Source organism: Rissa tridactyla, chromosome Z (genome assembly GCF_028500815.1).
Source record: "Rissa tridactyla isolate bRisTri1 chromosome Z, bRisTri1.patW.cur.20221130, whole genome shotgun sequence".
Lineage (NCBI taxonomy): Eukaryota > Metazoa > Chordata > Aves > Charadriiformes > Laridae > Rissa > Rissa tridactyla.
Window position 1 is genome coordinate 77,207,753 of NC_071497.1, and position 13,497 is coordinate 77,221,249.

The window sequence follows — 13,497 nt, forward strand, 5'->3', positions numbered from 1 at the left end:
GCTGTTTAGAGAGGAGAGGCGAGTGCTTTTCTCAGGCAGAATGATATCACGTGGAAGATGTTGAAATAGAAAGTCTGGGGACAAAAGGTACTTCCCTCAGTGCTAAACCACTCACCAGCCCAGGACTGATGTGACCTGAAGAATGTATCTAATCTATAGCTTCCATCTGTAAATACGATTCCACATGCAGATAGACTGTACCTCCTGGGACAGAAGGAGGGAGTTCAGATTCATCTTCCCGTGTTGGTCGGTTCGTTCCTCACAGCTACTGAAACGCCTTCCACAGTTACAGGAAAACACTAAGAACAGAAACAATCTCCTGATCCTTAAATCCTTCGAGTTTCTCCCCACCTTACTAGGTCACAACAATGCAAGGCTACAAAGCAGTGATGTTCAGGATCAAGCATCCCATTGTCTGTCCACACTGCTCTAGCTTAGTACCAGCTCTGGACCGAACTGCATCCCACTGAGGCTGGGTACAGGGACAAAAACAGGGTCCCTTATTGAGAAAGCACTATGTGCAGTGGGTGCTGCTGGGGAGTATGAGAAGGAAGCAACCTCAAGCCCCAGAGACAGCAAAGGTGGCAGGGCTGGGGAGGGGAATAGGCTGAAGCAGAGATTTCAGCCACTATCCTACAGTCTCCCTAAAACTTTGCACACTTCCACCAGTCTTCCTCAAATCCCCTTCCCTCCTTCACCTCCTGAAAACCCCAACATCCTCCCACTGTCCATCACAGTCCCCCAAATCCTAACTGATCCCTTCCAGACCCTGCTATCAGCTATGGTCAAAGAGCTAAAGTGTTTCAGCCAGCAAAAACCAATGCCCCTTCCCTGGCTGAGCATCCTTGGGCTGTATTTGGCCAAGGGCAAAATCATCAGGGCTGCAAAGAGGCACAGGGAGTACGGAGGGGACACTGGCTGATGTGGTAGAGAGAGCGGAGCAGTTGCCCAGCATCTGCACATGAATAGGAAGGCTCAGAGCCACCCCATGCTCACTGGCTTCTACGCACACCACAGGCTGCTCACAGGCACCCAGTGTTAGACTCAAAGGTGTGTGCCTGCAGCTCCTGACCCACGCACAGCCCTGCCACAGTGTCCCGGCATGGGCGAGCAGCCATGAGCCCCTTCCCACTCCACTCATGCTCTGCCTGGGATATACTGCCTGGGAAGTAACGCAATTGTTCCCGCGGGACAGAAAAAGAGGTGACTTGCATGTGAAGAAACCAGTAGCAGGAACAGAGACTGAGATAATCATCCTAGATAATCCAAGATAAATACCCAAGACAAGCATCAGGCCAAGAAGCTGGCTGCCTCCTTGTCTGTCAGTCTGGGTACTGGCCAAGAAATTTGCCTTAGCCTCAGCAAATGCTGTATTGTAATCTTTCTTTGACCTGCTTTCTTTTCTTCTCCCACTCCACTGTGGTCTCCCAACATTTCTAAAAACCCTTCACACTTTTTTTGACTATCTCCTGCTTACTTTTGGCACTGACAGGGGTTGCACTAGGCTATTTTAGCAGTTTTTTTAAAACAAACCAAAGCCCATGAGCAGCTACATCCTTCTGACTGTGATGACAAAATGCTTTAATTTCTTCCAACCCTCAAATGAAACCCGGACGGCTTACTAATTAAACAGCTCTGCCCCAAACTGATTCCTCTTGCAGCAATGCTTCCCTTGGGTGAACTCAGCCACCAAGGTTGTTACTAATTAGGAATGGTACTTTATTAGTTAAACAATTCCTGCCTGACAAACACTGCAATATTTAAGGAGCGCTTGGAGTCCAAAAGCGGTTTGGATGACAGCAGGGAGCCACTTGTTCCTACTGCTGCATCTTAAAATACTGCAAGTATTTCTGCCCCACCTCTGAGCTCTGAGCAGAAGGACCCAATCTAGTTTCACCAGGTCTCCTTGCACAGGACAATATCTTTGGCATGAGCTTTCTGCCCAAGCAGGGCTGGGTGCTCAAGGGTGTTCGGTGTGGACAACACAGGACTGCTGGTGGTAGTTTGATTGCAAGCCCACCTTCAGCAAGCTTTGCTCTCTGCCTTATCTTTGCTCTTCCCACAAGGTTTTGGTTCAGCCATCTTTGTGCCCCCAGCCTCCATGCTTCCCAGACTCTTGGAGCTGGTGCTTAGTAGTTGGGTAGTGTGTTCCCAGAGGACTTCCCAGGACTCCCAGAGTACTCACACAATCTGGAGACAACAGCAATAGGCATAGAAAACCTACGAGAATCACACCTCTTGGAAATAAATACAGCTCACTGCCTCGGGGCAAGGGGATGTCTCTGTCCCACCCCAGAAACTTCAGACTCTGGGGCTAGGGAAGGATCCAGGACCCAAATCACCAGGGCAAAGACACAGGGACCTCTGTACCCTCTGTCCACATAGATGTGCCCTTGACACAAGTGCCTGATAGGTGGCAGAGCCCCTGTCCCCAGCTTCCTCTCAACAACAAATGCACCTTTTCCGATGTGCCACTAAATGATTTAGGAGGGGAGTGATGGGAGTTTTAGGCATTTTTTTAAGCTTTTACTGGGTGCCTTGATGAAAGTCACTTCTGACAATGCCACCTGAGTGCTTTTGAAAAGTTCTCCCCTTGGCATATTTTCTCTGCCAAGTGTTCATAAATGAGGCTGCGCTAACACCACTGACAGCAAAACTTGGGAGTATTAAATAACGCTTCTTAAAGATCCCAAAGTGTTTTACAAACATGAATTAATTAAGCTGCAGATCAACCCGGCGAGTTATTTAAAGAGCTCTTGAACCTCCTCTCTTTGCTCAAGGACATTCCTCTCTTCAGAGAGGAATGAACCAAGGCCTGACAAGAACCCAGAAGCCCTTACCCTCTCTATTTCCATTTATTCACCACACTGGCTTTAACTAACAGGCAAACCAGAATAAATTCAGAACGGCTGAAATCCCACTGGGACAAAGTCAGCTCAGTCTCTCTTGGTGAGCCCTATCTTGGAAGCCCAGCAACAGCCAAGGAATTTGCAGAACATGGAGCAGACAGCACCACGTCTATTTTTAGGGGAAGAATGGGGTTTGGAATGACATGTGGCTATCAAGAGCTCTCTCAAAAAAGGGTGATTAGTCTGCTAGTCATACCTGTTAAAAGCAGCTGTCCCAGCTGTGTGGGAAGCTGGTGGAGAGGTTTCACAGGCAAACCCCTGTGACACCAGTGTGAAACAGAGGGGCAGTGGGACCGGGATGAGCCATTTATGCACCCAGAGTTCTTCCAGACCTCAACAAAAGGCACCTTCCCATCTCCAAAGGAGTTGACGGAAACAAGACCAGGCAGCTGAGCACGTAGATTGGTGTGAAGGCCTCAACCTGCAGAAGCACTGGCCATGACTTATCCTCCTGGGTGAGAAGGGTTGTCAGGCTTATCCTCCTGGGTGTCAGGCAGGTTTCTGCACTGGGGTCTGCAGGGATCAAGTGCTGGAGAGAATGCACTGGGTTACCCGGGTACCAAACAGACAGGTTTCTCTACCTGCAAGGAGACAGCTGGGATGCCAGGACTCCTCTGTACAGTTATGGACCCTCTCCACGTACAAAAATCTATGGCTATCCCACAACTGTTAACTTGGCTCTGGGGACTCCCAGAGAAGAGGGAGAAGTGAAGTCATTTTACAGATGAAAGCTGGCTGCACAGGGTAAAGGTTTAAAGAGCATGCTGACTTGATCTTCAGAGGAGCCAGGATCAATACTCTGGAAGTACATCTGACTCCCCACAGTGAGATGATACTCGCAAACACGGCTGGAGGCTTGCTGCTAACTAAGGACAAGAAGGCTGCTGCTGGCACAGGAAAGAGGTGGACAAGATAACACAGTGGATTCACTGCCTGTTCTGCCGGGGCTTGATTTCACTCTGTTAAAGCACCCTTTTGCAGCAGCTAAACCTCCTCACCACAGGGTCCCAGACACCGGCATTTGGCACAGCAGATGCCACATCAGCCACAAAAGATGGGCTCAGAGACCCTGCTCACTTGTCCACTTGTGGCACAGTACGGCCGCTGAGCTGGCTGGGACAGATCCACCATTTTGGCATCACCGCTGCATGTCATCTGTTTTAAATTCTCATCTCTTTCAGAGAAGAGCTGCCTGTAGCCAGGGGACATGCACACATCACCAGCCATGCCTGAACACCCCTACTTCTTCTCCGCATGTGCAGAAAACATTTACTTCAGTGTTTAGTTTCGCTTCAAACCTAAACCAGCAAGCAGAAGACAGATAGCTTAATAACACCAGAGCAGGAGAGTCCATTTCCATCCCATTTATATGTTGCCTGGGATATGGTACCTATTGGTTTAAGGTCAGCAATAAGTGATTGAGCCACTCCTGAACTGACAGTTTGAACTGTTTTGTCAAAAACATGCAATTTGCCTCTGAAGAAAGTTGATAAAGGGGGATGACGATGCTCATACCTGCACGGAGGACTGCTGCTGGCCACCAGGAGTGGAAGGAGACATTCAAATTCTTTCTGACCCACAGCGCAGTATTGCTGGGTGCTGCTCAGCCCACAGCTGGGCTGTGGAGGAGAGGAGTCACGTTTATGTGTGTGTGACCCATCTCCACCACTGAACCCTTATGCAGCCAGGGTACACAGCAGACACAGTGCTTGCCCATGCCCAGGAAGGACTCATAAAGCAACCAGGGAACTTGTCCTCAGCCAAGCTGATGACAGCCCTGAGAGCTCAGATGGTCTTGGGCTGTGGTTTCGATGGAAATAGAAAAGCATATGAGAATTCTCCTCCACAGCTCCCATGCCCAGCCCCAAACAGACCGCCATGCTACTGTGCTTTCTATGCCCTCTCAGCACAGGGAAGATTCACATTTCCTATTTCACATTTCCATTTTCTATGGCTGAAGGAACTTTTTAAAAATCACTCGGAAGACTCTGGAATGACACCAGGGTGATTAGTTCCTGGCCAAAGACCCTGCCTAATACAGTGGGTTAGTAGAGTATATAAAACCTTTGGGGGTATATAAATAAAAGATGATCATCTTGAGAGATTGCTTTCTTGGATCAGTTCTAAAAAGCCTGAAATTGAAAAAGCTCCACTAAACAAGAGACAACCGGATATGAGAATTACATGGGCTCAGAAAGGACACTGCATTTACAGCTATTCAGCTCACAAATGGATGAAGCCCAGAAATAAAGTCTAGTAAAGGATCCATGTGGGAGAAGTCATCATCCTTCACGACTGGCTCTTATGGCTGGGTGGAAAAAGGGGCTTCACCAACTCACAGAGGCACATGCATCTCCTTGCTGTTGCTTGAGACAAGGATCCCAAGCCTCTGCACAAGCTAAAGACAGTGCTTGCTCATTTATAGGAGAGATGACGTGGTGGTCAGGGAATAGGCTTTGATGATCCAGGAGCAGAAGAAGACAGGCAGGATGGGCTCTGTGGGAGGACTTGAGAAGGAGCTGGGACCTCTTTTACTTGGTTTAAAGGAGTTTTGCAAACAAAACCCAAAGCTCAGAAAACTGTGAGCTTTGGGAAAAAAATCACTCTCTGCAGAGCTTCTGGGTTTGTCTGGACCATGGTGAGAAAGTGTCCACAGACAGCAAACCCCCTTCCCACCAGTCCCTGCTCCTGCCCAGGAGTGAACTGAGCATTCTTACTCACACAGGAACACAGACAGAGATCCAGCATCTCTGGCATCCTACCCAAAAGGCTTGAGGTAATCTTAAGCACCTTTCTAGAGAGCAGCTTTACCAACACTATTGCATGGAAGGAGTGGGGACAGTGACAAGGCACGAAGAGACCTGTTGTGGTTTGGTACCTCCATTATGGGAATGCAGGGCATCCTTACCTTGGGCATCTTGCGCAGATTGGGAGAGAGCTTCAAGGAGGTAACGTGGCCTCGTTCATCGCCAATGATGACAACGGGGTAGACAGGGTTAAACTGGACATGGGTTATTTTATTTTTCTTCTTGGCCACAACTAGCTGGGTGCAGAGAGCTTCATACTTATTAATGCTCAGATCAAACACATGAGCCTGGGGAAAAAAAGGCAAAGAACACAAAAGGCATTAATCAGGCAAGAACATCCCTCAGCAGCAGAACGATGGCTGGAGAAATCAGAGAGAAAAGGTCCCATGGAAAGGCAGCCTCAGCACACAATTACCATCTGCAGTCAGAGCCTTCGTCCTCTTTTAAGTAACCAGCGTGCAGAAGCCGCCTGCTGCTTTTGAGGGACCGTCCCCCTCCTGCAGGGACTCATGGAATGAGGACCAGTTCCCTGCTGTGGGTGCAAGCTCTTTCCAAGACCCTTGTCAAGGCTCCAGCTCATCCAGACTGGAGAAGTCTCAGAGCCAGCACTGCTAACCCCATAGGTCTTAATCTCTCTTCTCAGTGCTGCAAGTAATGAGACAACCAGGTGTTAAATCAGAGTCTAACACAGATTGATGCACAAAGAGGGGAATGCTGTCAGAAATACTTATTACCCCTTATTGCAGAGCTTTCCAACATTTAGAGCTTAATGATAACATTAAAGACTCAAACCAGTAATTAATAGGGAAGCGATGGGAACATGGACAGCATGATTAAGAGTGTACCCTGGGGTAAAGCCAGGGAAGCACAGGCAAATGCACAGCACAGGACAGTTTGGTGCTGGCAGCCCACTCCAGTCCAGCTGCTTCGGATGCTGTGCCTGCACACACGTCCTTCTCCCACAGCATCCAGAGAAGTGCCAGGTAAAGACTGGCCAAACGAGAAAGGTGAGGATGGAGGGAGACCCAACCGAGGCCACAATCAGGCGGGATTCCCACTGTCACGGACCTCAGACCTATGGCACTGATACAGCAGTGACGCAGACCTGCCACAGCACCGACTGCATGACAATGCACGTTTCATCATGACTCCAAAGATAAGAGTGATAGTTACGCAAGAGAATGTGTTAACTTAACATTATCTCCCAATAATTGCAATTAGCTCCTGTCACTGATACTGCCTATAAAGGCTAATAAAACATGACGTGCCTCTCTTCCCCGGCGCTGAAGTGAGCAACCTCCAGCATGCCAGACTCCTACCTTGAATCCACTGTGCAGACTTTCAGCCGTATGTTTCTTTTCCCTTTTCTGTCTTCGTAAAAACTGAGGAAGGGAATATTTCATGCTAACAAGTACAGTGGGAATACGGGGGAAATTAGTACTGAACTACTTGTACATCTCCTGCCAGCTGTGTGTTGTTTACCAGCACTTAGGAGACAGATAAAACATATTATTTCAACATTGTGCCATGCTCACAATTTGAATCGAGGAATTATCTGAAATCGGATCGTGTTCCCCTATAAATGCTTATTCCAAAGAGCATGGAAGGTTTTGTATCAAATCAGTACATGTACTTTCCCATCACAGACCAATGAATTGGTGAATTTTATCTGAGTCCGTATATAGCAAAGAGCTGGGCAATGTGCAAGCACAGGCACAAGGCAGCCTCGTGAGCTGCTGTGTCTTCGTAGGACTCAACATCTACCAATTTGTGATCTCCTTGGTCTGGGCAGGAGAACCATGCAAGGGTTTTACAGATGCAGAAAACAACAGGAGGAAGACTCCATCCACCGAAGGAAAATAAGACTTTTTCAGATGAGGAAGAGCTTGAAAAGTGGACGGGCTTCTCAGACATATTTTGAAGAAATCCATGACAGTATAATTCAAGAAGGGAATCCAAAGCATCAGCCACAGGTAAGGATCTGCAGTTTAGACAGTCCTTCCCCACTCAGCAGAAACATAGGTGGAAAAAAATATTTCATTTTTATCTGCTCAAAATATCAGATGCTAGCATTAAATTCTGAATATAGACCTGACACTTGAGGTCTCACAGTCCAGCCAAGGTAATCTGAATTTCCTACCTCTAGGCATAAATAAAGGTGGCTGTACTGGCTTGTATTTTACACCCGCTGTCTTACTATCTCTGAAAAGAAACAAGCTCCCTTTCAAGCATATCAGTCCCCCATGACCCACTGAAGATTTAATTGCTTGCTTTCACAGAATATATTTTTATTAATTGAAGGGCACGATTCACCTCCCCCCTCCAATGGTGCAAGCTCAATGCTTAATGACCTAAGAACCTGAGAAATGCCCACTCCTTAAGTAGCATCAATTAATCTAGTAAAAAAAGCAACATGGAATTAATGGCCATGTTTCCTTTCAGCAGCCAGGTTTGCACTGCACTTCTATAAGGCTGTCAATGTATCAAACCTGCTCACCCTATCCAGCCCTGGCACGGAGAAAGATGGCATGTCTGAAGGCTCAGTGTCGGAGTGCTGAGCAATGCAAATTACTCTGGGTGAGGCTGTTTTTCAAAAATGTCACTGACAGCCCAGACAAGCACAATGCCTGGGACAAGAACTCGAAACCATCAGCAATGCGGAGAAGGTCAAAAGCAAACAAGTTTATGAATGTTCCTACTATAAAGCTCCTCTTTTATGAGCTTCTAAACAAATGGGCTTGTTTTCCTTTGCCAAGGGAATCATGGAAAAGAACAAACTATTTCAGTTCTTCAGCTGGAAACATCAGCCTCATATCAGCTGTCAGATGCTCCAGATGGAGGGGTGGGACACAGGCATTAGGAAGGACTGCAGAGGCTTTCATTTAGAGGCTTAGAGGCACTCTCAGGAGGAGGGAAACAGGGTCAGACCACACTGTTATTGGTGCTTTGGGAGTAACCCAAAAGGGGCATGGGGCTTCCCACAACACTTGAGGCAGCTTAACAGTGCTGCAAAGCAGCAGAGCCACATATGACCAGCACCATCTGCAGATCTGCCTGGGCCTTGGGGCAAGGCTTTCTGCCCAAAGAATGGGATACTGAAAACCTGCAGCTGTCCCTTGAGGTTCCTAGTCCCATGAGCTGCCCTGCTGGCTCAGGTCCTGGGATTAAGGATTATGGAGTAGGCTCCAGATGCATCTCCCACCCCAGAGACTCACCGAATAGTGTACTGCTTCTCTCCATCCCACTGCCCCGGTGGCCTGTATCCCGCCAGACAATAGATCACTGCTTACATGCAAAGAGGGCCTCTCAGGTTTTGCAAATGAGCCCTCTCTGAGTATATGACCCAGAGAAGTGCAACCACAACCCACAGAAATGCCACCCAACCTCATGTGTGACTCAGGTATCAGACTCATGGGGAGCTGGGATGACCAGAGCCAGAGACACCCCACGGAGCACCCTTCTTCTCAGGCACTCATCCAGCAGTACCCAGATGAGAGGTACCACCCAGACACTGTCAGGCAGCTGGTGCAAATGGGCATTTTTGATGAGGGCTGGCATTTGTATAACTTTCCACATGTGGTGATTAAGCATATTTACATATTCACCAACATACAAGGTGCCACATCATCCTGGGCTCCTATGGCTCGCAGGGCAGGCCTGTTTCCACACACCTGGCCCCCGATGCCTTGCTCTGCACCAGAGCATCACCCAGACTTTTATCTCCAGCAACACAGCAAGGCAGTGGTGCTTGTCAGAATACGACACTTCACAGTTCAACAAATCCATGGGAAACACAGTAACTTGCTCAGGGTCCCTAAAGCAGGAAGTGTAACTCTGATGGGAAGACAGCATATGGCACCACGGCAGTGCGGTGCCCTGTGCTGGGACACCAGCTTGAGTTTTAATGGTACTGAGAACTGTGTAGGAACAAAAAGCACGTCAAAGCAGTATCCTTGTCAGACCCTCACAGTGACGGTCCCTCCCTGAATAGCCCCCTCTTTCCTGCAGACTCTGCTCACCACTTCTTCTTATGCCACCTAGGCTGATCCCAGCCCTGCCCAGGCCACCACATTTACTCACCTACACTCATGTAGAGGCAGTTTAGAAACTAACTACATAGTGGAGGTTTCGAACCTCTGATTTTCAGCCCTCAAACAGTGTTTCCACTGTGGCGCAGGTCCTCAGAGAGGGAATTGGAGCCTCCTGACACTAAACTCGCTTTTGTGAGATACCTTCTGCAGATCCTGTAGAAACTAATCAGGGACCTGCTAAGTCTGCAGCCCTGCTGCTTACAGATCACAGCAGACATCTTAATTCTTTCTGGTAATACACATTCAGATAATGGGAAAGGGCATTTCAGTTCTTTTGTTACAGAGTCCTTAGGAACAATACATGTCCACTCCCTTGGAGGGACATAAATCAGACTCCAAGAACAAGAAACCTGGGGAGAGGCACAGAGGGAGAGGTAGAAGAAATCTGAAAATGTCTGAAATAGGAAAGTGCAAGAACTATCCTACGTTTCCCCTACCTTAGCTGCAGATCCCCAGGGAGAACAAAGCATGGGGCAGTAACCAATGACTCCAATGGCTATTTTATTTATGGTCCCTGTAGACCTGCATGGCCACCCCAAGGAAGTGCAGGAGGACAAGTACGACCCTCCAAATGAGGCCCAAGCTGTTGAGCTAAACAGTTCCTTGCAGCATGGGGATTTACGAGCCAGCATCAACAATCATCAAAAGAAACCTAGACTCACAATACCAACATGCTAGATGGTCTGACGGTAGATATGCCAGGCAGATGCTCAAAGCAAACATCTTAATGGCAGGACAGTAACTCTGGTAAGTCAGTAGCCCCTGAAAAGCACTGAATTTAAGTCGATGCCCGGTTATATCTGAGATGAGATCAGGTGAACCTTGCAGTCTCTGTCTGATGCTTTTTATTCAATATGAACATTTTTAAATTACCATCAGGGTAACAACAGAGCCTCCATGCTTGATGCACAGGCAATAATGGATCTAACTCTGCTGTGTTACAGTTGCAGAAATATTTGTCATAAATGAGCTGCTTTGATGCCTGACTCTCAAACAGCCAGAGAAGAAAACCAGCTCAGTTGCATCCAGACCAACAGCTCCTCTGTCTATGAATCATACAAATGTATTCCACCTCCCAAAATCCAGCGGTTCCCCACTGAGGCTCCACATGGCTGCTCTGTAAATGCGGTGCAGCGCACATCCAAGGCTATTACCATAGCTCCAGCATCAAAACACATTCAGACTTTTGAACATCTCATTTCTCCCCACCTGCTCTGCAAACTGCATGTAGAGCCTGAAAGCCAGCCCAGCCTCTCATCTGCTCAGCAGCTCCGAGGTGACTTGGACCACTCTGTCCCTATACTCTGCTGTCACCCCCTGCCCTGCAGCACAGCAGGCTGGCAAGCCCAGGGAGGGAAATGCCAGGGAACCTGGGGAAGACCTGGACCCTCCAAACTGCATCACCCAAAAGCAGCCAAACTCTCTGCCAGCATAACGAACTACTTGACTTTTGTGGCCCATGAAGAAGGGAGCTGAAGAGCTACTTTGACCTACCCTGCCTTTATTGTATGCCTCAAACACACGCTGGGTCTGCAGTGGCTGCAGCTTTTGCTGTCCTTTTCTTCCAGGCTTACAACGATTCATTCCCCAGCAGGGGTCTGGGCAATGCTAGCATGCTCAAAAACAACCTGATGACAACCAGAACCAAGGCTGGGGGGAAATATATATGTGTGTAAGAAAAAGGCAGATGTACCTGGTAACTTGGCAACAAAGAATAAAATCAGTGCAAGAGCAAAAGGTGAGGGATAATTTAATATCATGCTGCCCTTTACCAGTTGACATCTCTTTCACTGCTTGGCTTTCACTGTCCTTGTGATGGATTTACCTCATTTTCTTGACTGAATCATGATACCTCATCCATTTGCAAACTCCACAGATTATTTGTTTCAAACTCTCAGGTAACATATTTAACAAGTGGGCAGGCCACCCCCAGCCCCTGTCTAGCACCAAGGCAGCTGCTGGAGCATCCTAAAGGCACTGGGCAGGCATGGGAGACCCAGCTTGCATCAAAGCCAAGCTGCCGTGCAGTGGAGGCCTTACTTGGTGTGATTTCTATACTCCACTGCAGCCAGAACAGCCTCCAATACAGTTAATTTGCTCTAGGAGGACATCTTTTAGTTACAAATAAGGGTTGTAAGACAATTCTTGGTCCCTCTGACACAAAGGGCAGTCAGGAGCTTGGCAGGAGGAAAGAAGACCTGGCACAGAAAACATTTTTGCCTCCCTGCTTCTGTGGTGACAACACAGAAATGCTGGTCCTCGTCTGCCCCGATACCAGCACCAGACAGATCACAGAATTCACAGGCTATCACAGCACTTTCATGACACTGATGAAAGGACAGACCCCAGATCTGTTACAAGTATTTTCAGAGGTAGCTTTGAGCTTGGGAGGATGAGCAGGCAGCTGTGAAAGATGCTTTTTGGGCTGAGCTGGGTAAGCTTTGCCAGATGGGAGCTGGCTGCATGTCCCAGGGCACGGGGGAGGGCTAAGAACATCCCCCTGCCCTGCAGCATCCCACCTCACTGCTCCAGGGTAGTGACACAGCTGTAAAGAGAATGTCTCTGTCCCCTGGCTTAACTGTGGGAGCTGCTTCACTGTGGGGCTGCATCTCTCAGCTTTTCTTCATTCAGCAAGAACTGGGTCGCTCCCAATTTGACATGGTATGAAAACAGCATCAGCCTGAGCTGATTTGACTCAGCTCCCACGAGTCAGTAAGAAATCAAAGCCTCAGCACGTAGAAGAGCTGCCATTCATTCCAACAGGCTAAGGACCATCTGACCTCTTCTGGAAACCCTGTAACGTTGTTTTACAAGAAAGTGCTTGTTTATCCAAGCTAACTTCCTTGTCAGTCACCACTCCTGCTAGCCCGGCTCTGCTCTGAGAGTCTCAGTGATTAGGATAATCTCCTTCATGACTCGGTCCTGCACACTTCTGAATGCTGTTATCTGGTGCGAAAAAGCTGATACATCCTACCCAAGCTGGGTGCACTTCAGTTTTGTCTAATATGATTTCTCTTATGTTGCCTGTGACTCTTTTTTTTTTTTCTCTTTAACATTAATAGCATGCTTTGATGCTTTGGAATGAATCACAAAGCCTCCTTCTGCTCTTCACTTTTGTACTAAATTTAATGTTACTTTCCAAATCACTTTTGAAAGGTGAAAGTCAAAGAGAGAAACTAATCTGTGCTGAACTTGTGCAATAGCTGGGCTGATGATAGCAGCTGGTACCTCTGTGCTACGCTGCAATCCCTAATGCAACAGCACAGATGAACCTTCCTTAGGGACCAGTGTCCGAAGTCCAGCCTGAGCCTCAGTTGTGCTCATGGGGCGACTCTCCCAGGGTTTGACTCAGCGGCACAGTGTTAGCGAGAGCATGGCAGCGCAGGCAGCCCCTGTCCCCAGCCTCCCTTACAGTCCTGCTGCTTCCCCAATTAGTGCTCATTTCATACTGCACATTTGGTTTGTGCCTTTATTGAATTTTACTCTACTGATTGCAAATTGCTGGTGAGGTTGTTGAGCTCATTTACAATTTCAGCACTTGTAAGTCCTGTCGGCTAATTCCCCCCAGAATTACTGCTGTGTTTCAGCCCCAGCCCCTGAGGCATCCCTAGCTGCACTACACACTGCCAAAGATGACTTCCATCATGTCACATCCACCTTCTCCCTCCCTTGCAGTTTGCTTACGGGCTT

At 48.1% G+C, this 13,497-nt stretch overlaps 1 protein-coding gene across 1 annotated transcript in view; it reads right to left on the bottom strand.

Annotated features, from left to right (window-relative positions):
* Nucleotides 1-13,497, bottom strand: part of DNAI1 (dynein axonemal intermediate chain 1) — a 162,938-nt gene that overhangs the window by 26,645 nt on the left and 122,796 nt on the right. The window contains exon 20 of the mRNA XM_054186993.1: nt 5,818-6,003. Coding sequence (XP_054042968.1) covers nt 5,818-6,003 — 186 coding nt within the window. The remainder of the gene's footprint in view (nt 1-5,817; nt 6,004-13,497) is intronic.